Source organism: Triturus cristatus, chromosome 4_1, assembly GCF_964204655.1.
Source record: "Triturus cristatus chromosome 4_1, aTriCri1.1, whole genome shotgun sequence".
NCBI lineage: Eukaryota > Metazoa > Chordata > Amphibia > Caudata > Salamandridae > Triturus > Triturus cristatus.
This window is the reverse complement of record NC_140585.1, coordinates 368,580,240-368,598,083: the sequence shown is the minus strand read 5'-3', so window position 1 is coordinate 368,598,083 and position 17,844 is coordinate 368,580,240. Positions and strand designations below refer to the sequence as shown.

At 44.2% G+C, this 17,844-nt stretch overlaps 1 protein-coding gene across 1 annotated transcript; it reads right to left on the bottom strand.

Annotated features, from left to right (window-relative positions):
• Window positions 1–767: 767 nt before the first annotated feature.
• On the bottom strand, window positions 768–9,234 carry LOC146854964 (polycystin family receptor for egg jelly-like). The gene has a single exon (XM_085651063.1). It carries the CDS (start codon window positions 9,232–9,234, stop codon window positions 1,339–1,341), a length of 7,896 nt encoding a protein of 2,631 aa, XP_085507189.1. The 3' UTR covers window positions 768–1,338.
• Between the last annotated feature and the right edge of the window lie 8,610 nt (window positions 9,235–17,844).

The window sequence follows — 17,844 nt, the reverse complement described above, 5'->3', positions numbered from 1 at the left end:
TGATGGACCCACCAGGTGTCAGCTCATTTTCTGTCTTGGGATTCTGGGGCAGGGGAGCCAGCACAAACCCACAAAAAGACCCTGAGAGGTGTGATGTTCATGCTGGTCACTCCTGAAATTCCAGCAAAGCCTCCTTTGTTTGCTGTCTCCTGGGGTCTGTACCTTCAGGACTGTCTAATGGCTGCTCCCACCATGGTTCCTCTCGATCTCAATCATTCAATGCATTCAGGCAAAAGAGTACCAAATTATTACTGCTTCAAGAAGAAAGTTTTACCACTACACTGAATGTTGAAGGGAAGGTATGGCGGAGTGGTAATTTGCAGGGAGTGGTAATCACGCTTGCACTAGCCTCTTGTAGAGTACCGAAGGGGTCTGTTAACTGTTCAGCCTGAACATTTTAGTTAAGATATATATACAATCACAGGGTGTGTACACCATATATCTTTGGCAGGAGAAAGTCAATTGCTTGAATATTTGGTACTGGTGCATCCAATTAACATTCACTTCCAACGGACAGCGAACCAGTCAATCATAAGGTGTTTAAAGTGCAGAAAAGCAAAACGGCTGCAAAGCCTTCTCACTGATTTCAGCTAAGAGCCCTGGACAGAAACTAAGTGCATGCCAGGCATCTTTCACACTCTCCTAAGGATGCACACAGAAATCCTTATATTTGAGTGAAGTAAATGTAAAAGAAAATAATTACTAATTTAACTAGGTTTAAATACTACATGAACATTTTATTTATACATTTTTACATTTCAAACTGTAAGTATTTTTTTATTTTGATGTTAATGCCGGCAGATTCTATTCAACCATTTGCTGTATGCCTATGTATATTCCATGTCTGGCAGTTCTTATTTTACAAAATTAGTGATTACAGAACCCATAAATCACTGGCAGAATATCATATCCTTAAATTACAGGCTCTGTTTCACAGATATAACATAATTCACATAAATCCTAGATTTTTACCCGATGGAAATCCTAAAATAAAATAGGTTTAGAAAAGCATATTGTGGAAATGTTTGTGTAATGTTCCAAGAATGTCATTTGGGGTACTCAGTGGCATTTACAATCCACGTACCCCCTCGGTTTATCATCATAACACACCCCGGTTTACCACCTAAATTGCACTATAGGACAGTAATACATGGTTATAATATATCTGACAGATACCTTATGGGCAATCCATTCATTAGAACTCAATGTGGGTAGTGGGCTTCCCTGTTAAAAAAAAAAATGTTTTGTTCGTATGACTTGCCTTGATGATAATTTCTGTGTGTGATTATTTATAGATGTATGCACAGCAGTGACAATGAGTGATCAAAAATACTTAATTCAAATAAGAAGATAAACCATTTTCTTTCCGTTTACATTTTTTGTCTTCAAACCCAAAGCATGCTGCCTATGTTTGTCGGGCTGTCCATACAGGAGACCATTTAAAATATCTGGTTCTGTTTTTGCTGATTTTATATTTGTTAGGGAAACAAAAATCTTTTTTACTTTATGAACTAGAAAAGCCATCACTTCAACCTCCTCAGATGGCTCTTCATAAACTGTTTGTTTCATGTCGTCATAAGCAGATATTATAACAGCTTGAAATAAATTTATTATAATACATATCATGACTAACAAAAAACTGGTTAAGTATAGACCAGTGAGAATCCTATTATTTAAGTGTACTATATCTCTAAAAGTAGAAATGCAGTACGCTAAAACAGTTTGTGCTGAACGACTTAAATTACTGTGGCTCCATGAATGTTGTCCAAAAACCAAGTACCCAAATGCCATGTATGCAAAAAAGTAAACAACCACTACAACTGCCATTGAACAAATGCCAGGTAGAGCTGCATAGACTGATCTTTGTGCTAATCGTACACTGTAAAAGAATCTAGCATATCGGAGAGTTTTTAAAATGGTAAAAAATGCTAGAAATCCTTGTGCTATCATTAAAGTCTCATCCACTCTTGAAACTGCATGAAATGGCGTAAACTGATTGGGATACACAGCGTAAAAACTAAGTAAATCAGAAGCCAATTTAAACTTAATAATTTGAAGAGAAACCACTAAAATTAATACTGATTTTAGACCAAAATTGATTAAATTAGATACCTGTTTTAGGTAACTTAGCTTTTCCTGATGTACAGTGTAAATCTCATCAGCAATATACATGAAGAGAAAAACAACAAAAATAATATTCGTAAACATTTGCATTATGTCCAACTGGTCAAAAGTTATTAGTGTAAAAGAATGCACTGACAAACGTGTATAGACAATTCCTAATGGAGTAGCTTCAAATACAACCGATATAGCACAAAACAAACTAACATCAGGGTTGAATGTAGTTAATTCAGTTAATACCGCCCAGGTATCTTCATCAAGCCAAGAGTTGTTCTGAAGAAGAAGGACCTTGTTTTTTGAACTAAATAAATCTTTTTCAGGAAAAAAGTAAACAGTATAACCCCCTGAGCCATATACTGATAAATTGCCATATGAATAATAAACCCATGGAGAAGTATCATATTCATAAGTAAATCCAGCTTGTGCTGCAGAATCAGGTTTCGCAGTAGATTTCCAGTTGTCGGTATAGTTAAATCTGTCCTCTTCATGAATGCTATACTTATGAAAACAGTGACTTTTGTCTAGGTGTGTTTTGTAGTTATTGAAATTAAAGCAATTTTTTGGAATATGTTTTGCTCTTACTTGTCTCATTCTCGGCAACCCAACGATTTTCGACCAGCTGGCAGACAGAAAAGTTGGCTGATTTTGATTATGAATTAGGGGCAAAAACACAGTACTCATCCAAATGTAAATGCTGTTCAGCCTATCAACATTAGACAAGTTTAATGAAAACTGATTAGCAATTTCACGATTATAGAGGAAAACATTTGTATGAGTAGAATATGCAAGGTTAAGGACTAAGGTTAAAAAAATGAAGTGGCTGACCATTCCTTTAAAAAAAGTAAAGGCTTTGCTTTTAATAGCAGTCCTTTTCTTTATTATTGTGATTTCATCTTCTTGTAATGGTTGATATTGCTTGGTATTTCGAATTTTAACAAGTTCATAATGTAACTCCCTCATTTCATCTGAGTCTTTAGCAGTCTCATCCACCTTAATTTCAAGGAACGTTTTCCTATTCTCCCAAGGAATGTGGTTCAAGTACTTGCGTGACAAAGAAGAAAAAGCAGAAAGAACTATAATTTTTGCAGTTTGCAGAATAAGTACACTCTGCAAAAATGATACTACGTTTGCAAGCAGCCAATCCATTGAAGTTTCATGACCATAGGAAAGACCATATAAAATGATAAAAAATGATGAAACAACTGAAACCATAAGGACTATGGCCCAAGACACATATATACACCACCATGAATGAACAACATCGGCTTTTTTCCATAAAAGAATAAAGCATCTGCTACAAGGGTTGTTTTGTTTCTTCTTTTCTGAGCTGCCATCCGGATCATGCATTGTATTATTATTTTGGTTGTTTTTATTTCTAAGAGATACTTTTGGAGATGTCGTACTGGAGTGATCTTGCAAAGGCTCTGTATTTGCATGGATAGCCTCTTCGTCTTGTACGACAATTACATTTGCAAATGATTCAGAAACTGCACAGTTGTTGAACTTTAGTCTTCTAACAGGAGGTGGTGAGAAACCAGTTTGTGAACTAGATATACCGGGACTGGTGTCTGTAGATTTTACAGACTCCTCAACAAAGTATAATGACTGCAAATAATCTTTCCATCCTTTTGGCTGAACGTGAGATACCCAGAATGATGCATCATTGGGCTGAATATTTTTCTCATCACTTCTGAATTCTGTATATGCTTGATAGGGAAAGTAGTAATTATGCGTAAGCCTCCTCCTGGAGTTTCTAAATAAATAACTCAACAGAAATGCCACTGGCACTGTAACTAGAGAACTTTCCACTCCGACTATTATTGCTCTCATGTAACGTTCTACACCCTCAACCTTCTGATGATTTTTTTCAAGATTATACAAGGCAATGCTAGTGAGGAGTGAGCTCATTAACATCGCTAGACAACAAGACAATCTTTGAAGTCTACTAAATGGCCTAGCCATTACCAAAGCAAAAATCGAGACCCAAAGATGGATGTTGTTTAAGTTGGTGGACACATTTATCAGGAAAAAGTCTTTTTTTCGTAAAGGAATGACAGGATTTGTAACTGAAAAGGTACGGTCAATTAAGCCATCTGCTTTATCAACAGCAAGCCATGTTCTACACATAAAGTACCAAGTGTGTCTGGCATACATATGTTCAACCTTCACTCTGCTAAGGAACCATCCAGGTGAACTCCCTCTATTGTTATGCCAAATTCTGAGAAAATAGAGCTCTCCCAAGTCATATTTTGTAGTTAACAAAAAAGTATCTAATCCGCCTCGAAGAAATCCAGAATAGTCTGGATGCTTCAAAAGATGAACATGACTTTCGCTATAACTTCCAATTAATTTTAAGAAAACATCTGCTGTTGTACCAGCTCCATAACGGCTACCTGTGTAAACAGTAACTAAATAGCATTCTTTATCAAATGGATCATTGTCTGGTAATATTACAACTTGATCCTTGCTAATTCTGTCAACATTGTCCTGTTTCTTTGCCCATACAGCCAAGACAATGTAAACTGCAAAAATAAAAAGAACACTTGATAAAGCAACTAAATTACTTTCTAAATCAGTTATACGGATGGCCCTGAAATCCACAACATTTGGGGGGACCCATATTTTCCCAGCAAAAAACTTGTGGAATTTTTTTAAAAACGATTTTGACTTGGCAACCACTTTATGGTGAGGAAAATGACAAATACAGTGTGTTTGAGTATTGTTAGTAAGTGGGCCAATTTCACAGTCCCCTTCTTTCCAGTTTTCTGACAATGCATCACAATCTAAACAAGAATAATGAGCAATGGAAATGTTTAATAATTTATCTGTGTGCTTTGGCACCTGGGTTTTAGACAGCAAACGAATGGTTATATTTCCTTGTTTTGGAGCCTGTACTATAGATTTTAAATTTAAATGAATTATGTTAGGATCCCATATCCGAAACAATGTACTCTCGCTATTTTTGTTAACTGTTGAACGTCCAACAGCTTGATAAGTGGCCACTGGAGGACTTCCACTAGAATTATAACCTAAGTGAAATGAAACATTAAAAGCTATATTTTCTCTAGTAAACACCTGCACCAACAATAGTGGTGCTCTTATCATATCATATTCGAAGCCAATTTCTCCGCTTGTTACTCCAGTTAGGATTGTATCAGGTCCTATGGAAACAGGAACTGAAACAACAAGAGTTTCATTCTTTATGGCAATAACCATGTCTGCTACATCCGGAATCAGATATATTGGGTCTCCTTTTTCTGTAAAGGCTGTCATTTGGAATCCAGTCACCATAGTTTCAATGTCTCTACCATTTTCCAACCAAGGTAGAGGATTTTCTTTAAATTCATAAAAAACAGTTGATACTATAGACTTCTCATGCACGCCTTGTATAGCACTTTTAAAAATGGGGTAGAAACAATTTTTACAACCAGTTTGTGTTATTAAAGTACTATCAATAGCCCACATTTCTTCTTTCTTCAAGTGAATATTCCAGCTGTCGCTTTGCATTAAAGTTGCTTCCCCCTCAGGAACGTTTCCAACCATAACTAATTCAGTAACCATCTCAAGTACCGAAAAAACTTGTTTAAACACATCAATTTTTTCAGGTGAAATAACATTGACATTCACCTTGTCAACAGCTAGCAAAGCAGCATCCATAACATTAGATAGTCCTGTGAGCAAAGCAGTGCTCGTTTGTTCTGCTTGTTCAGATAAAATTATTTCTTCTCTAAGTTTACTTAGAACCTGGACAACTTCGGTTAATTTTCCCACTGCTAGTTGTTGAGATTTTAGGTTTAATTCATTGCTTTGTTTGGTGACTTCAGCAATGATTCTTACTATTTGGTTAACTGCTGGGAAGTCCACAGGCGCTATGCTACTAGATACATTAAGAATACTTTCTCTCAACCTAGTCCTGCCTAGCAAGAAGTCAGTAGCTGCAGTTGAAATGTCATTGTTTAAAACTGAAGCTATTGTATACAATAAACTACTAGCTTTTAAATAATCTCCTGTTGCTAAATAAACATTCAGTGGTGCATGGGATCCATTGGTAAACATGACTAACTCATTAAACACATTTTTTCCTGGTATGCTTGAACTTATTTCTTTCACTGTTGCAAACAAATCAGCTTGGCTAAAGGAACCTAGGGAATCAGACACAACAACATAGATTGGCAATCTATAGTTTTCTGATGCATCACCAACGGGCAAGTAAAACGGCAGCGATACAGGATTATACCCAGAATATACTATTATGCCTACTTGATCTTCACGCAAAGAACTCACTGTACTCTGTTTTAGTGATGATGCTATCACTGTATAAACAAGAGGTGGGTGTTCACCTGAGAAACCACTACAATGCACAACAAAAAGTGTCACTAAAGACGTTCCTTGATTTGGTGTAATGTAACAATTACCAATACGAGGTGGGCCATGCACAAAAAACGAGTACCCAGTAGATGTTGTCACACCAGTTGCCGTTTTAAATTTTAACAGAAGTGTGTAGTTTTTTCGTGCAATGTTCAGAAAACTTAAAGCATTTATAGACATATATGGCTTAAACCTTCCTGTTGAACAGTGCTTCTGCCAATCAAATGTTACTTCTGTTGTGCCGTTCAGGTACAATAACCATTCATAATTCTCTCTTCTGGAATCAGTAACACAGTCTAAACATTTTGTAGTTAAACTAAAACGGACTGTTGGCATTACAATTTCCCCACAGTTCTCAATACATTCCAAAGTTAATTTAGGCACGGTTCCTGGCACAATGCTTACAGATAGGTCTGCATAAGCTCTTCTTTCTCCCTTAGTAATAACTAAGCGGAAATGATATTGCTTGTTTGCTTCAAGGGTTTCTGGGGCCACAGTTTGAATAGGAGAATTGGGGTCTATCCATGTGAGATCGGTCTGTACCGGGCTGCAGGCTGCATGCTGAGATAATGTCATTGTTGCATAATCAGATGCAACTTGTGTACAATACCATTTAAAAGATATTCCATCTAATGGGTCATGTGAATCTGGATCAGCAGAATGTTTCCCGCTAAGTGTCCAACTATCTTGAAAACCTATTGAACGACTAGATCCACCCTCAATCCTTGCTTGAAGGTTTCTTTGCTTAACTTCTACAATCACCGAATCAGACTCGTAAAATGTTGGACCGTTTTCATCCAGTCTGCTTATTGTGACTGAAACATTAAACAAATAGAATCCAACATTTAACGTGAAACTGGGAATGACTAGGTAGCTCCTGTTAATCGGTGATATGGCTGGCAGTTTCAGATCTCTGTCCCAACGTGGAACATCTGTCATGCTAGACAGCTGATAGATTTTCCAGAGAAAGATAACGTGCTCAACATCTGGACAGTTAATTTCTAGTGTGGCATACAAAGTCACCTCCTTCCCCTTTGCCATGGTTATAAGAGGAAGTGGGTCAGGAGGCTTTTGAATAGCAAATTCTTTGAACACACAGGGCAGTCTGTAACACTGGACCACAGACTCCACTACCTTGGAAGCGTAAGTGCCAAAAAATGTCTTTAAGACAACAGGGTTTTGCCCACTCCTTGAACAGTTAACTGTGGCTACAAACCCCTCATAATACTGAGGGTTAAAAGAAAGGGCAGATTCGGGGATGTACTTTGCAGCATCCTGGATCCCATTCTTATATGTGTAAGTGCTGTTGCTGATAAGGTTGGCTTTCTTGGCGCTGTAGAATTCCAGAACAAAGGTCCACTGACACTGCACAAAGTTATACTGCAGTGGGATGAACCAGATGACATTTACGAGAGGAAACCGTTCGGAGGGGCCACTGTTAAACATGTGGATTTCCAGCTCCATGTCCCTTAGTGATATGTAGGTCCAGTTAACATTCATATGCAGATACACACGAAAAGTGGCCAACGCCCCGCCCTTGAAGTCGAACTGGAAAAGGTAAGATGGTCCCTTACTCTGGAAGAAGATGTAGTGTTCGATTAAGTCGCCTTGCTTCTTGCTGGAGAAGTAGTAGCCGCCAGTGAATTCAAGCGAGTAGGGTTTGTTTTCAGGCTCAACTAGGGTAATGCTCTGAGTGATGTGGCTCACCTCCAGACGTACCTTGCCACGGGCCAGCTCCAGGCTGCCAAGCTGCTCCAAATTGACGGGCTGGTCCGTGAGCAGGAAGATGAGGCGGTCCACCACGCTGCTTCCAGCCGGCGTATCAGCCGCTAAGCAAAGGTCGCTCCTAGCTGCGTTGGGGTCAAGACTGGAGACCCAACCCCCCATATTCTTGTGGTCATAGAGCTCGTACGCCAGGCTGTGGGCATCGAAAGGGGTCAGTGCCCAAGACACGCTGAGCGCAGAGTCCGCAGGCAGCAGGGGACGTGAAGTTGCGCTGAAGATGGTCTGGAAGACGCGCTCTACTATCACCTTGAGAGTCGGTGGCGGTTTCGGGAATTCCTGGAGCTGAAGCGTAGCGACGTGCGTCCCCAGCTGTGTGTAGCGTGTTTTCGCACGGTAGAACCAGTAGAGGGCGCACTCCCCACGCCAGCGGGCGCTTGGCAGCAGCTCCGGGGTGATTTCTGTAGCCTCGCTCTCCAGAACCTTGATTGGGGGATCATTTACGTGGCGCGTTAGAAAGTAACTTTTGCCCGTGTTCCCGAAGCGCGCGCACCAGCCGAACTGGACCTCCTGTAACTGATATACTTCTGGGCCAGGTGGGTGGATCTGAAAAAACAACAGCTCCTGCTCGACGAACCGTACGACAAAGGGCAGGTGGCTGCAAGTGGGTAAGGCGCAAGCAGTGGTCGTGCACTTCACCTCTAAGACGCACGGGGAAGGAGGCACTAGGTCAAAACTCGTACCCGATGACCAATCAGTGCTAGAGTAAAGGCCAGCGCCACAACCGGTCCAGGCGCAGTTAGGGCCCGGCCCGGCGACCATATCCGGAGGCACCCCGGCCGCTGGCCGGTACGTTACTTCGGCCAGCAAAGTCCACAGACAAGAAATGTTGTTAGCAGTGTCCGCATTGTTGATTCGTGGAACTCCGCTTACACATGATATTGAAAGTGGCGAGGGCCGCTCCTCGGCACAGACTGTCACCAGGGCGCCAGCGAGGAGGAACAACGGAACTTCAAGCATCATCGTCCCTTGGCCCGGGAAGGCCTCGACGAGCTGACAGGCGAGAAAGGCAGCGCTGCGGCCTCGTTCTGCGCTGCTGTTCGTCAGCACGTATTCAAAAACAGACGTTACGCGCTCACAGGGCTCGACTACCTCGTATTTTATTAGAACTCAGTGACATACATGCCAAAATACCCGTCTCGCTTTTTAAGCCAAAGATGGCTTTATTTTGGCTGTCTATCGCCTTAAATTGCCTCTTCCTAATTAGAAGTCAACGGGGAAACTGCATCCAGCTGATCTTTTTTTCAATTTTTTTATATCTCCCACTCTTGTAAAATATTGGCACATATGCAGTGAGCAGTAACGAGGCAGTGGTACACGTGGAATTGCGGCATGTGCTCTGCCTGTCCCAGATAAGTCTTACCTAACGGACTGAGCCTTTACTGCTTATGCAGAAAGCCCACTTGCCCACATTTGTGCAATCTAAGATTGGGAAATAAGAAGTTAGGAATGTGAACAAAGAGATTCGAATTTCTTGCAAGAATACTTTTCATTTCACTGTAAGTTAAAAAAAAATGTTTATACTATCAAGCAGTTTGGCTGGCATTTAGAAGGGAGGGCGGCCAACAACAACACTTGCAAACATTCACCCGAAAAGTAAAATGGCAAGTGAACAAGCAAATTATGTTGATGTGACCAAGTGACATTTCACATTTGTCATTAAGATGTAGCATTTCCTAGCATTTGCCAAAGCAGGTAAGCTTTTGTAGACACGTTATTAAAACAAACGAAATTCCAACAGATATCAAAAGTAGCGCCGTGTTGACACTGCCCTGTATCTTAACAAACAGATATTAAGTTTGCAGAACAGGGCAACATCAGCCGGCTGGTTGCAGGCGATTTGCGAGGCTCATGACCTGGGATGACTTGCTGTTTGTTGACAGCCTATTGATGTTTGTTCGTTCTTAAGTGATTGGAATGTCCTTTGATGGCCAGCAAGGGGAGTAGATGGCAAAGTCAAAATGAACCTATATAAAAACAACTTAACAGCCAAGAGAGAGCTCTTTATTGAACACTTTATTGCATGTTTTGTTGCCTATCCAGTCAGGAATTGGCAAAGGCGATAGTTTTGAAGATAAGATGTAGAAATGCTTTTCTTGAGTCAACAATGAATTCAATAGCCTGCTCAGTTGTGTGTCCTATTCTAAAAGCCTCTTCCCGCCAGACGCTCTGTTTAATGCAATGAATAGGAGCCATGGCTGACAGATAAGTACCCCAAACCCCTTCCTGACTCTTAGCTCATTATCACATACCTATAAAGAAAGCAGAAAGAGGGCTGAGGCAAAGGCAGAGAAACCGCACCTGTCCAATAGGTCAGGAAAATTATGATTGGTGCTGAAATACCTGGGAGTGCACCCCTCTCCACTCCCTACCAGGGGCGGTGGGTGAGATTTTAAAGTGGTGGGGCGCAAACGAATTAGCATACAGCACCGTAGCGAGCGAGCGCAGCGAGCGAGCCCGAACCCCAAAAGGGGGGTTTGGGGGGATAACCCCCCCCAAGAAAATTTTGAAAAAAAAGAAGAAAAATCGTGCATTTTCAAGCAAATTTGAGAAAGCAGGAAGGTTAATAAAGCAATTGTGAAAGTGCAGTTATTACATTAATAGATGGCATAACATAGGTAGCTGCTTATTCAGTATTACCACAGAGCTTCATACATTCTGTCCTATTATGCTCAGGTGCTGAATTCAGACTATAAGACTCATGGAAATCTCAGCTCTAAGAGTAGAAGAAGTTGCACAGCAGTGTAATGGTTGCCAGGCTCGTTCCGCAGGAGCGTCAGGAACTTGAAGAAAAGTCCACAGTCTTCCCCTACGGCCTTCCGACTCTATTAGACTCTAGAGTAACGAATGGCACGCAAGGGGAAAACAGGGAAACAAAACAAGGAAAGGCGGGGGAAGAAAAACAGTCTTACAACATACTGAATAAGACTCTAGAGTAACGAATGGCAAGCAAGGGGAAAACAGGGAAACAAAACAAGGAAAGGCGGGGGAAGAAAAACAGTCTTACAATATACTGAATATAAAAGAGGCAGCGCAATGCGCTGTTACCGTGATTCTGGTTGAGCTGAACTTTGTACACACACTTCACATAGGTCCACGCAAGTACCCCAAATATAAATGGTATAAAGCAGTGTTTCCCAAACTGTGGTCACATTCCCAGGGGGGTCCTCAGGCAGTAATTTTAAAAGCACAAAAATGTTCCTTGTAGAATCAGCAGTTTTCCAGCAACAATAAAAGTGTCAAGATTACGTCGGTGATTAATGTACCTGCTGGAGAGAGATGAGAGTTGTGTCAAGTGGCAGCTTTGACTTATCTAATGTAGCACAGAGGGTTAATATGCCTACTGCAAAGAACGTGTACCATGCATTTTGAAAAACATTTTTTATGTGCCTAGGTTAGTGGGTTACTGCTTTAGTCACAGATTCTTTTGTTACTGTGCAGTTCATAAGTGACAACCGTAATCTAGCACAGTGACCTATAAACTGTCATCAAAGAGCTGCTTGCAAGCTGCATGATACAAGTTAGAAACATATGTTTGTTTCAAGTCTTTCATTATCCTAATCCTGCTAAAAAGGTTTATTTGGGTGGAAATACATTTTTATTGTTAAAGTCAATGCTAACCACTGTTATGTTCTGAATCCTGAGTTTGTGCTTCTCCAGACCAAGCACTCTTTAAAAATGCCTACCAGTATGAATAACATGTGAATCCTACACCCTGTAGTCGCATTTGCCTTATGTAACATTTTCTATACACTGATTTACACGTATGAATCATTGTCTCCATGGGGCAGATTTGCAAGAAAATTGACTGTGTGTCGCAAGCCATTTGGCTGCGCCGCACTGAGTCACTTTCGAAGCACAGGGATGCGACATATTTACAACAATATGTTGCATCTCTGTGCTTCCCCCTGTGCTGGCGCACAAACTGCTGCCATACGCCTGCACAGGCACATTTGCACCATGGTGCAAGGATGCCTGTGTCGTGGGGAGATTGTTTATGTGCAGGAAGTAACCCTTCCTGCATGTAAACAATCAGAAATGGTGTTTTTCAACTTCTAAGTGTGCTGCATTAGCACACATAGAACTTGCAAAACGTCATTGTTTTACTGATTGTTTATGTGCAGGAAGGGCACAGGGGAAGGGTCTGCACGGGGGAGGGGCAGGGCAGAGAGCAGCCTGCATGCAGGAGCACAGTGCAGAGAGCATCCTGCAGCAGCAGCAGCACAAGGCACAGATCAGCTTGCAGCAGCACTGGGGCAGGGAGCCGCCTCCTGCATGCAGGGAAGGGGCAGACAGCACGGAGACAGCCCCAGGTGAGTGTCACAGCGGGGCGCACAAGGGCAGAGCCTACAACAGCACTGGGGTAGAGGACTGGGTGCAGCATGCATCTGCACAAGCCCACCCCCAGGTCGGTGCCACAGGGGAGATGAGCCAGATCACAGCACGGCAGAGAGCATCACACAGCAGTAGGGGATATGTGAGAGGGGTAGTAACGCGCTTCAACGCCTCCTCAGGGGTAAGAGCTATATAAATGCAATTACAATGCAGTAGCCATCCGACAGCCTGCATGAGTGGAGGGTAGATATCAGGGTTCAGCAGTTCAAAACAGAACGGGCTGCACAGGGGAGAGGCTGCATGCAACAGCACCGTGCAGACAGCGGGTTTCAACAAAAATACTAAGCAGAGGTGCATCAGTGCTGTGTCAGACAGCAACCTGCTGCAGCCCAGGGGGCAGAGAGAAGCGGGCACTGCAGCAGTACAGTGGCACCCACAGCAGGGCATTAAGAGTGATCTGCGTGAGGAGCTTATCCATTCTGGGACTTGTGGTCCTCATATAATGGGATCCACTCCACAAACTGCAAAAGATATAGAACTACTGGACTTGATGCGCTACTGATGCAAGCAACTGGTGAACTCAAGAATCCTTATGACATGGGTGGAGCATTTCAAGGACAGGGACTTGCAGTAAGAGGCGACGAGCAACCTCCTGTACCAGAGGTGCAGCTCCGAGTGAGTGTCTCAGAACAAGGGCAGATGACACAAGGCGGCAGCACACGAGCAGATAAGGGATTCAGCAGCACAAGTGAAGCCTCGGGTGAGTGTTGGGAGCAGCAGGTGCAGGACAGGTACTACAAGCAGAAGCTTGCAGGATAGCACTCTTGTAGCAGCACAGAGGCAGATAACAGTGTGCTGTAGTAGAAAAGGGCAGAGAGCAGCACACAGGAGCAGCATTGAGCTCAGTGCGTGTGTGGCATGCATCATGTGAGAGAGGTCAAACAGCCAGAGAAGGGCCCACAGGGGTTTAATAGCATTCAGCAGAGATATTGAGACAGAGGGAAGCAACTAGGGTGGCCACATCTCTCCAGCTCATTCAGTCCTGGACTTTTCACATTCAAATCGTTGCTATAATTTGTTTTACATGAATTAGTACAGTGGAACTTGAAGCAATGAAAGACTACAACACCCAGAATGCATTAGGGTTGTCACATTAACGCCTAGGAATGGAGTTAGGGTATGTGATAAACAGGTGGCCCCTGGTACTGGGAGAGCAACATGGGGGGATGAATATCCCGCACAAAGGAAGGCAGAAAGCAGCCTGCAGAGGGAGAGAGTAGAAAGGCAGAGAGCAATCTGTAACAGCAGAGGGAGAGATTCTGAGGCCACATAGTGTAGCCTGCAGCAGAACCTGGGTTAGACAGCAGCCTGCTCCAGGTATCCTGCAGAAACAGGGGCGGCAGTGGTGGAACAAGGCACTTTGGATCACCACAGAGGACAGAGAGCAGTTTATAGAAGCACCAGGGACAGAGGGCAGTTTATAGAAGCACTGGGGACAGAGAGCAGTTAATGGAAGCACCCTGGATAGAGAGCAGTTTGTTGAAGCACTGGGGACAGAGAGCAGTTTATAGAAGCACCGGCGACAGAGAGCACTTTGTAGAACCACTGGTGACAGAGAGCAGTTTATGGAAGCACCAGGGATAGAGAGCAATTTATAGAAGCACCGGGGATAGAGCGCAGTTTGTGGAAGCACCGGGGGCAGAGGGCAGTTTATGGAAGGACCGGGGACAGAGAGCAGTTTATAGAAACACTGGGGACAGACAGCAGTTTATGGCAGCACCGGAGACAGCAGTTTATGGCAGCACCGGGGTCATCAGAGGAGTTTATATAAGCATCGGGGACAGAGGGCAGTTTATGGAAGCTCCGGGGATAGAGAGCAGTTTGTAGAAGCACCGTCCGGGGGCAGAGGGCAGTTTATCGAAGGACCGGGGACAGAGAGCAGTTTATAGAAACACCGCGGACAGAGAGCAGTTTATGGCAGCACCGGAGACAGAGAGCAGTTTACAGAAGCACTGGGGACAACTTGTGCGTGACTTGCACACTCACACATGAAGTTCCTTGTTTGAACAGAGAGGTCATTGGGTTCCTGCCAGTCGCTGATGCAAGAAACACGGCTGTTGGTGCAGCACTCGAACCCTGCTGCAGCTCCACTTCGACGGCTGCCCATGTTCTAAAGAAAACTTACCCTGTGTCCTTGCTGGCACATAGGGTGAAACGCTGAAAAGCAGTCGGAAACATCAGACTGGCACGTCCCCATACCTGCCGTACCTGAATCCACACGCCAGCCAGCACCAGTGCACCACTCCACACACCACGACGAGCGAGGTCCACGAGGCGAGTCCGCGACGCGAGTGAACGACCGTTACCGAACCGGATACGACACTGCAGCGCCGCGCGCCGCAAATGGCCAATCGCTGTGCTGCGCGGTGACCGGCCAATCCTGGCGCTACATGCAGCGCCAGGATTGGCTTGGAGGGCACACTAACTGCTCGCCCTGTCGCCGCCAGCATAAACCTTAACCTGCACCCTCCCCCCCCCCCCCTACTAGCTAATGGGGCCCTGGCTGGCTTTAATGTGCGCATGCTCGGGCAAGTTGCTGCCCGAAGCATACATGCGGGAAGAGGAAGACTCACACAGTGTCATGTGTCAATCACGTCACCAGCCCGGCAGCCCGCCCCCCCGCGCACTCCCGATTCAGTCGGGTGCTGCCCGGCGGCGCCGGATAAATATCGACCGTGCTAAGTAGGTAAATACTGTAAATGTAAAAACATTTATTTTACTTATTTTTCCATACGGCAGTCGCGGGTCTGGGGCTGGTGGGGCTACGCCCCTACGCCCCAATGGACGCACCGCGGCTGCTCCCTACTTGGGAAACCCAAGACTAAATTGACAAAAGGTATGGATTCCGCACACACACAAAAATATTAGTCCATTCAAAATCAATTCAGCACAGCTTAATGGTGATGTCCTGAAGAAATTTCCCAGTCATTGTATTCTTTTTTCTTTTGATCTTTATTGAGAAAGATGAAATACATCACGTTGATAAAATCCAAAATTCATAATCATAGCCGACGCATTTCGTCCCCATAAGGACTTCTTCAAGGTTCTAAATTTAGTTCAAGGTATTTATTCTTTTAAAAAGCTTTATTTCAGCAGTTATGCTCTTGAAAGCAAATCCATAAAAAATGACAATGTTGTCACCAAAGAAAAGGCATGGTAGCCAGATGAAACCGTCCTAACGTCTGCTTCAAAAATGCATTGTGGTTTCCCATTACGCACAACATTGTTTTTACCTTTTCCCATGCGCCAAACTGAATAAAGTTTTAGTTAAGGTGGCATGAGGATTGTCTTTTTAACCAACTCACTTCACTTAAGCACCCATGGGCGTCCGCAGGAGGGGCGCTTGCCCCCCCCCGGAGCACCCCTCCTTGCCCCCCCTGCGGACACCTATGCTTTTACGGACGCCATATGTCCGTAATTTTGGACCCTGCAGGGAGCCGAGCTGTTCCCTGCCAGAGGCCTCAACTCCCTGATGGGGCGCCTTGCACGCCTCCTCGCAGCCCCTCCTGCCCATAGTCATTCTGTCTGTGGCTGATTATCACATACAGAATGACAATGGCCAGTTTGAGCTGCGAAAGCATACATCCCACCCTGAACCAATGAGGCAGCTCAGCAGGTTGGGTATGCGCTGCCAAGACCAGCGGACACAGAGCAGTGTTGTGTGTGCCATGATCAGGTTTTTCTCCCTAAGGCCATGAAACGGAACAGGCTCTGCCTCGAGTGCCACTTGACATCACCACTGCTAGAGGTGGTAGGTAAATACACCCACCCCCTTCTAACTCGTGCTCAATGGCATTCTGGTTCGTGCAGTCCTTTCCTTAATCAGCCATAGGTAAAAGTGCAGGCTGCATCCTACGGGGAAGTGGCAAACTAGGTCTGGACACCAAGACCTCCTTTTAACACTGTGTAGCCTGAGAGCAAGGGGTCTTCCAAATGAAGTTCGGGGGGGTCGATGCATTATCCTCCCAAGTCAAAAATGGAGGTTGCAGCATAGCCCGGATTTCAGGTCCCACTAAAATGTACACAGTCACTTGTCAATAACATATCTATCTGCCAGTATGCACCCTATCATGTCTGGCAGGACGTTCCGACCCTGTGTTTCACTGCCTCATATCCCTCTGTACCCCACTCCCAGCGCTCACTGCCTAAAATCCCTCTGTACCCATATCTCTCGCTCACTGCCTTATATCCCTGTGTAACCCACTCCTTGCGCTCACTGCCACAACATATCCCTCTGTACCCCACACCTCGCGCTCACTGCAACAGCATCTCCCTCTGTACCCCACACCTCTCGCTCACTGCCTTATATCCCTCTGTACCCCACACCTTGCGCTCACTGCCTTATATCCCTCTGTACCCCACACCTCACACTCACTGCCACAACATATCCCTCTGTACCCCACACCTCTTGCTCACTGCCTTATATCCCTCTGCATCACACTCCTCACACTCACTGCCTGATCGCTCACTTTACCCTGCTATTCATCTTCTACGTGTTCTCTCCCCTTTCACTTGTTCTACCTCTGTTCACCCCCTTACTTCTTTTAGTACCTTACTCCTTTCTCAATACCTCTACTTCTTTTTCTCTTCAGTAACATCTCTCTGACACATCTCTGCACTTCCTTTATATCAACGCACCCCTCTACCTCACCTGTCTACCTCAGTCTTTATTATTCCCTCTTCCGCAGCTGTCTCTACCTGTCTCTGACACACCTCACCCTCTCTACCTGGCCCTCTCACGTTCTCCGACTGCGTTATTATCCCCTCTCCATCTTTGATTTACCTGTCTCTGCTCCTGAATCTTTGTCTTCTACACCTCACTTCTTTGTCTACCCTTCACCCCTCGCTACCCTTCTGTTTGCCTCACTACGGTCTTTACCCGACCCACCTTTCAGTCAGTGCCTCTTCCCATTTCCCCTCCCTCTCTCACAGCGCTCTTCTAGCATGCATCTGTTTCTCCCCTCACCACCATGCCTGCCTCTACTCCTCCTTACCTTTCTAACCAGCCTAATTTTCTACCTTCCTGTTATTCCTGGTAGTGAACCTTTCATTTCACGCCTCCAGTTGTATTACCTATGCATTCAAATTGAGTATGTCATTGCTGTGCTCCCAACCCGACATCGAGACCCAGTCCCCAGCCTCTCAACATGCCCAGATATAACAACAAGCATTGGCATA